The 7866-nt window shown below is 53.7% G+C and overlaps 1 protein-coding gene and 1 non-coding gene across 2 annotated transcripts; one reads left to right on the plus strand and one right to left on the minus strand.

Moving 5' to 3' along the window:
* The first annotated feature begins 298 nt into the window (after positions 1–298).
* On the plus strand, positions 299–451 carry LOC137847570 (5.8S ribosomal RNA). The gene has a single exon (XR_011090966.1). It is a non-coding gene; the product is annotated as a 5.8S ribosomal RNA (ribosomal RNA).
* A 5540-nt stretch (positions 452–5991) lies between these two features.
* Positions 5992–6918, minus strand: LOC137847446 (olfactory receptor 14C36-like). The gene has a single exon (XM_068665716.1). The coding sequence runs from the start codon at positions 6916–6918 to the stop codon at positions 5992–5994; it is 927 nt and encodes a 308-aa protein (XP_068521817.1).
* Between the last annotated feature and the right edge of the window lie 948 nt (positions 6919–7866).

Genomic DNA, 7866 nt, shown 5'->3' on the forward strand with positions numbered 1-7866 from the left:
AGCACGGGCTCCCCTCCTTGTTGCTCAGGTCTCCCCTTCCTTCTTTCATGTGTGCTCGTACAGTCAGTGAAGGCGACACCCGCCCGCACTGTGGTTGCAGCTTGCTGTGCTGTCCGTTGGCCCACGGTTACGTACCTTCGCTAGGCAGCCAGCATTGGCGTGAAGAGAGGGGCGGCTGTTTGGGGTCGTGTCTGTGTCGGTTGGGAACAGTGGCTCCATCAGGGAGTGCCCTTGGAAGGGGCTGCATGGAGTGGCCCTGCCCCCTCCATGTGTGTGGGGTGGTGCCGAAAAGGTAGACAACTCTTAGTGGTGGATCAGTTGGCTCATGCATCGATGAAGAACCCAGCTATCTGCAAGAATTAATATGAATTGCAGGACACACTGATCATTGACACTTCAAAGCACTTTGCAGCCCTGGGTTCCTCCCAGGGCTATGCCTGTCTGAGCATCGCTTGACTAATGCCTGTTTCCTGTGGCACATTCCGTGTGTCCAGGCAGCTCATGGCAAATGGGGAGCAATCTGTGGTGTGTGGCATCGTCCGCTTGGCATGGTGAGTCAGATGGCGGAGTGTTCTTTTCCGTTCATGACCTCAGGTCAGACGTGGTGACCCGCTGAATTTAAGCATATTAGTCTGTGGAGGAAAAGAAACTAACGAGGATTCCCTCAGTAACTACGAATGAAGAGGGAAGAGCTCAGTGCTGAATCCCTGTCCCACAGTGGGGCACGGGAAGTGTGATGTATGAAAGCTCCCATCCCTCGTGCCACTCTCAGAGGGCCCAAGTCCTCATTGCTGGAGCCATGCAAGGGGCTGGCTGGTCCTGCTGGCCCCCGGAGCCACTGTCGACGGGGAAAGATTGCGCTCAGTGTGCCCCAGCTGCGTGGTGCTGCTGGGCTGGACGCGGCTCTGACAGGGCACCTGGGGTCTGCAGCGACATTGGCTACCTACCCGACCCATCTTGAAACACGGACCAAAGAGTCTAGCATGTGCACAAGGTGGTGGCTCGTGCGAAAGCCCATGGTGCAATGAAGGTGAGGGCCGGTGTGTGCCAGCTGAGGTGGAATGCCGGGGTGCTTGTGCATTGGGCCCCAGGCTCACCACCGACCTGTCTTGCTGCACCACTGGAGAGGTGGAGCATGAGCATCCGTGCTAGGACCCGAAAGATGGTGAACTATGCCTGGGCAGGGCGAAGCCAGAGGAAACTCTGGTGGAGGTCCGTAGCGGTCCTGACGTGCAAATCGGTCGTCCGACCCGGGTCTAGGGGCGAAAGACTAATCGAACCATCTAGTAGCTGGTTCCCTCCGAAGTTTCCCTCAGGATAGCTGGCGCTCGCGGCGAGGCAGTTTTACCCGGTCAAGCGAATGATTACAGGTCTTGGGGCCGAAACGATCTCAACCTATTCTCAAACTTTGAATGGGTAAGACGCCCGGCTCGCTGGCGTGGAGCCGGGCCTTGGAATGCGAGCGCTCAGACGGCCACATGGTTCCAGTGCCAGGAGCACAATGTGTTATCTCATAGGCCCCAGTGGCAAAGACAAAAGCCAAAGCCAAGGCAACAAAGAGCTCCTTTCTCTCAGGGCCTTCCAGCCCTATCAGTACCCCTAGATATCTCCCCACAGGTTGTCCTGAAACACAAAGCCATGGGCTGAACCAGACTCCCTCTGAGTCACCACAGCACCGCCCTTGGACTGGATTTCCTTCTCCTCATCACCATGCCGGACCTCCAAAACAGCAGATTATAGCGGCTTTCCTTTCTCATGCTCTTTCTCCCTCTCCAACATGTGCGATTGTTGGGAATTGGCATAATTGTTCAATCTAAGCTTGCTTTAAGCAACCAGGGGTAGGCCTTAGAAATCTCAGGGCCTGCTGTAGCTGAGCAAACCAAGCTGCCAGAGTTAACTGTGAGAAGCTCCCACTGCAATGACTCCCACATCACTAAATTAAGGAACTCAGATAATATTGTTATCAGCAGCTGGCCTCAAGGACTAGGGCTATGTGACCGTTAAGCACAAAGGGGGTTGTTTTCCTAACTTCTAATCAAAAGGGGGGGTTCTTTTCTTGCAGGTGGTGTTATTTTCTTAACGGTTTGTATGAGTGCTTTTGACCAATAATCTTGTGTGAAACACTGTCCACCCTGGTAAAGGTCACTATAAAAGTTGGGCTATTCGGGCAATAAAATGGTGAAGCATGATCTGACTCTGCTGGTGTTTGTCGTGCTTTCGTCCGTGCTTCACAACATGCGATCATCTCTGAAAGTAGATTTCCAGCTCTCAGGAGCTCCAAAATGAGTGCCCTGAGCCCGTGCTTCACCAGGCCTAGGAAGCTCAGGTCTCAACCTCCACACAGGGTAGAATTCTCACCCTGTCTTGGCATACCTCCTCTGAACCCTCTCCATTACTCCCCATTCCTTCAGAAAAGGAGCCCCACAACTGGGAAGCCCTCTTCCAGTTAGGGCCACACCAGTGTGGAGTCATAGAAAATGATAAGTCCCTTGCATTGGCGGACACACTCCTCCTAGAGCATCCCAATCTGGACATGACCATATCTGTATTTAGCACTGCTGGCTCATATGGCATCCCTGATTGTGCCCAGGTTCTTTTCATCCTGGTTGCTCTTCCTGCAGTCCGATCCAAGCTTGCTATGATGTATGGGGTCGGTCTGACCCTGATGCAGAACATCACAAGATGGGAAAGACAGGCTCTCTTCTCCTTGGAAAACAGAATGAGATGAATTCACCAAATCCCAGAGTTTCACAAGGTCCTCTGCAAGGAAAACTTCCCCCTGATGGATGATTCTCAGGTCAGGAACCACGTAGAGAAACTGGGCATCCTGAAGTGCGTGGGCCCTGATGGAATTCCCCTGCGAGTGCTGAGTGTGGTGGAGGAGCTCTTTCCCCAGCTCAGCTGTAGTTCAAGGTTCCCTCCTGTTATATCATCGCTCTGGTAATGTGCAAAAATGTGCAAAAGACTGGGTCCAGTCTTGTTCAACTTACTCATCAATGACCACCTTTTCTCTTGGCTCTATATCAAGCTCTGCCTTTGTCCCAGCAGCTGTGGTGCCTTCTGAGGGGCTGGGGATGTGGCAGCTATGCCACAAGCTCTACCACAGCCTGTGGCAAGGTAACCATGAGCATGGTGGCCATGAGCTCTGCCTGCCCTACTCCTGCCGTACTCCATCAGCTGGCTGCAACAGAGGGGGCCCACAGCCAGCCCTTGGCTGGGCTCTGCCACCCACCTCTCCAGTGCCATCACTGCTGCCTTGGGGTGCTCTGTGATGCACTGGGTGACCTCACAAGGCCTGCTGGCCAGCACATCTCCTGCAGGGCATCCAGGCCACACAGCGGCAGGGACCTCACCACTGCCCTTCCAGCCTGGTCCCCTCCCCTCAGCCCTGGCCTTTTCTCTGCTGTTAGAAGTGGCCTTGGGAGGTGCTTCCTGGCTTCCCCTCGCCTCCTGCCAGTTGCTGCCCCCACTCAGGCTGCAGGCATAGACCTGGCCCTGCAACAATAGCACCACTTATGCTGCCTTTGCTGCCTTGCCCTGTCCTCTCCCTCAACTCCTAGTCTCTGCCAGGCCCCTTGTTCCACACCCCAATGCATCCCTTTCATGTCATCACCCTCTCCCCTGCCCAGCGGATTGGCAGAGCCAGGGCAGGATGCAGTACAGTTAGGCCCTGTAGTGCCCATGCAGAATGCTTGTGGCAAAGTGAGAGCTGAGGTTGGGCTCTGTGGTGTGGAGGAGGTGCCATGGGTAAGAGGTGAGGTTAAGCAGCAGCTTTGCAAGGGGGGTTCTCCCCCTTGCTATGGCAAAGGAGGCTTCTGGCCACAAATATGTGAGGGATGGGTCAGCCACAACTTGCCTGGGAAACCTGTTCCAGTGATCACCACCCCAAATGAGAGAATGTCTTCCTTATATCTAATTTAAAAGTACCTCCTTTTGGCTGTAAAATATTACTTGTCTCATTACTATACTCCCTGAGGCCCCCTTTAGGTATAGGAAGGCCACTGTAGGGTCTCTCCAAGCTGAATACCACCAGCTTTCTCAGTCTGTCTTTACTGAAAAGGTTCCCCAGACTTTCAGTCTTTCAGACTTTCAGTCATCTTTTTGGCCTTGTCCAGACTCATTCTAATACTCCCACTTAGCCCTGTTGAATCTCAGGAGGCCCCTCTCTCAAGCCTGTCCAGGTCCCTATGGATGGCATCCCTTCTCTCCCACATGTCAACTACACCACCGAGCTTGGCGTCATCAGCAACCTCACTGAGACTGCACTCAGTCACACTGTTCATGTCACTGACAAATGTTGTAGCACCAATGCTATAAGCCCGTCATAGAAGGCCACTGGATTTGATATCCACCATCTGTCTTTAGTGAAGCCATGTTGTCTGTCACCAACAGCCACCAGTTGGCTGTCAGCACTCGTCCTGAAAGGCAGGGTAGTGTGAAATGGCAGAGGGGTACTTGCAATGAACCTGTGCAAGGAGCGTTGAGAGAAATCTCACAGGAACACTGGGGGTTGTTTCTAGAGACCCAGCCAGAGAAATGTCAGGGCTCTTTAAGATGCCCACATCTGAGCTGGCCTCATGCACTGCTCATACACATGGTTTTTGGAGACACGAGTCCCTGCCTTGCACACACAGGCAGCGCTCTGCAGCACTTGCAGTGTCCCTCTGGCTCCTGCAGCCACTGCCAGAGGCTGGGAGACACTTCAGCCCTGCAGTGCATTGCCCTGCTCTGCCCTCTTCTGAGATGTCCCAAGGCATGAAGAAAGGGCACAGGGAGCTCGCGGGTTCAAGGAAGCACATCTCAGAGCTGCATTCAGGTCTTGTATTTTGGACTAGATGGTCTCTGAAGGTGCCTTCCCCCTGACCTATTCTGTGCTATTCAGGCAGTTGCTCCATAGCTGTTCCGCTAGAAAGAAGGGACCTGAAGACACTGTCTGCCCACTGCTTTTCATGACCCCCCTAGAGATAAGAGATGGCCTCTGTGTTTGCTCCTGTACCTCTCGCCATGAACATATGAATTGCCTACTGGCAGCAGCAGCAAAGGGTTTCTGTTCCCGTGTCTCCCCTGCACGTGGGGAAGGCCCTTCTCTTCTCCCGGGACATCCCATCTCCCAGGGAACCTCTCTCAGGTGAGCACATCTGTGCTGGCCTGGCTGGCCATTGCTGCAGCCTTTTGCCATGCTCCCCACAACCCAGCTGGTGGTGCTGCTCTGCAGAACGAGGCTGCTGTGGTGCCCGGGGCAGGGGGAGCTCTCTGCAGGGCCATGCTGGACAGGGTGAGGGGCAGAGCTAGCTGGTGGGGGCCCTGCCACTGACCGCCTCCCACAGTGGCTCTTCTGTGGCCCTGGGGGACTCAGAGATGCCCGGCCTGGCAGAGCGTAGAGCCTCTTTGGATTCTATTCCCTGGGCAAGTTTGGATCTGACAGCAGCTCTGAAAGAGGACGTGAGCTTTCAGTCATGGCCCTTTTAGGATGGAAATGCTGTTGTGGAGGCCAGCTGTGTCACCCAAGTACCCACTGCCTGTCCCTGCCTGCGGTCCCAGCATAGCCACACAGCAGCACTGGCACCAAGCTCCAGGAGCAGCCAGGCCTTACACCACCAGCAGGGCTCAGAAGGAGAGGGTGGCAGTGGCAAGAGAGCAGCTCTGCATGGACCAGGTGCTCCCTGGCCGTGCTGCTGGGCCTGACTCTTCCACCCCCCCCCCCCTCCCCTGCACACGGACACTGCTTGTGCAGAAGAAGAAAATGTCTCAGAGGAAGGATATAAGACCAAAAGGCACTTTAACTTGTTTAAATACAAAAGCAAAATGAAGAATTTCTTTGTGGTCTAATATTCCAAGAACAAAACTGGGAAAAAACATTCAGCATAAGATCATAGAAAACACAAGAAGAACACAACAACACAAAAACAGAGGTCAGGCTTGGCTGCATACCAAGGATTAGCAAGAGTAGCCTTTTGAGTCATTTGTGAAAAATAGTCAGACAGTTCTGACCTACGAAATATACACAGCCTTAATTTTCCACACAGCATCCTTGAGCTCCTGGTTCCTCATGCTGTAGATGAGGGGGTTCAATGCTGGAGGCACCACCAAATACAGAAAAGCCAGAACAAGATCGAGGGAAGGAGAGGAGATGGAGGGGGGCTTCAGGTGGGCAAATATGACTGTGCTGACATTCAGAGAGACCACAGCCAGGTGAGGGAGGCACGTGGAAAAGGCTTTGTGCCGTCCCTGCTGGGAGGGGATCCTCAGCACGGCCCTGAAGATCTGCACATAGGACAGAGCCACGAAAGCAAAACACCCACACACAAGAAAAGCACTGACAGTAGTAATTCGAACTTCCCTTAGGTAGGAGTCTGAGCAGGAGAGCTTGAGGATCTGGGGGATTTCACAGAAGAACTGGTGCAGGGCATTGCCACGGCCAAGTGGTAATGAAAATGTACTGGCAGTGTGCAGCACAGCGTGAAGAAAGCCACTGCCCCAGGCAGCTGCTGCCATACGGGCACAGGCTCTGCTGCTCAGGAAGGTCCCATAGTGCAAGGGCTTGCAGATGGCAATGTAGCGGTCATAGGCCATGACAGTAAGAAGGGAAATCTCTGATGAATAGAAAAAGAATACGAGAAAGACCTGTGCAGCACATCCTGCATAGGAAATGGTCCTCTTGCCCGAGAGAAAATTGTCCATGGCTTTAAGAACAGATGCGGAGATGCCTCCCAGGTCGAGAAGGGCAAGGTTGACGAGGAAAAAGTACATGGGGGTGTGGAGGTGGTGGTCACAGGCTACAGCTGTGATAATGAGGCCATTGCCTAGGAGGGCAGCCAGATAGATGCCCAGAAAGAGTGCAAAGTGCAGGAGCTGCAGCTCCCGCGTGTCTGCAAATGCCAGGAGGAGAAACTCGGTGATGGAGCTGCTGTTACACATTTACTGCCTCTGTGCAAGGGAGCCTGTACAAAAAAAAAAAAAGAAATAACAGTGCAAAATTTAAGGACTTTGACTAAAATCCATTGCATTTCTCAACAAACACCACACAAACATACTGCCTCATTCATTTCAGGAAGAGCTTTCTGCGGCTGCTTGGCTTACCTCTGGTTGGTGTCTGAGGTTGCCACAACAAGCAGAGGGGTCTGCTATGGGCTCTGCAGCAGTCAGTCCTGGTCTACAGGAACAGGTAAAAGAATCTGGACTGATCAGAGAGTTCCACTGGCCAGTGACGTCTCCCCGATGTCAGGCCATAAGGAGAAGGTCGAATAATTCCTCAAGAAACAACAAAGGTGATGTTGGTACTGTCTGTAGGCTGAGGCATATGAAGGGATTTTGTGAGCTGCTTCATGGACATGCAGCACTGCTCAGGGAGCCTTAGTGTCTAATACTGATTTTATTTCTCCATTACTATCAGACTGCTCCAGGACATGGGCAGGAGAATAGAAGATATGTAAAAAGTGCATTGCTGTCAGAGAGCTGTTGCCTTGCAATTCTGCTGGCAGTGGGCGGTGTGGCAGTTCTGCTTCAGCTTGGGGTGGTTTTGGGCGGCGAGCAGCCTGCCCCAGGCAGCAGGCTCTGGGCATCGACAGGACCCTGCCCTGCCCTGCCCTGCCTTACCCTGCCCTGGTCTACCTGGGGAGTTCCTTCCATTCACAGCTTCTCCCCACAGGCCCTGGGCAGCTCCGCAGGCAGGCTGAGTGCTGAGGCTTGCAGGCTGCAGAGGCCCTACCCTGGCACACAGTCCCCCAAAGCACAGCAGGGGCCTGGCTCTGCACCACAGCCCTGGGCACACCTGCCTGAACCCCTGGCTTCACAGACTGCAACTGGCCCCAAGAGAAGGGAGCCCATGGGCCCTGCACAACGACCCTGCAGCACACAAGCCCTTCA

The sequence above is a fragment of the Anas acuta genome, chromosome W (assembly GCF_963932015.1).
Source record: "Anas acuta chromosome W, bAnaAcu1.1, whole genome shotgun sequence".
NCBI classification, from domain to species: domain Eukaryota; kingdom Metazoa; phylum Chordata; class Aves; order Anseriformes; family Anatidae; genus Anas; species Anas acuta.

Excerpts from the sequence above, each read along its gene's own strand:
- LOC137847446 (XM_068665716.1), bottom strand. The coding sequence starts at position 6,918 with ATGTGTAACAGCAGCTCCATCACCGAGTTTCTCCTCCTGGCATTTGCA.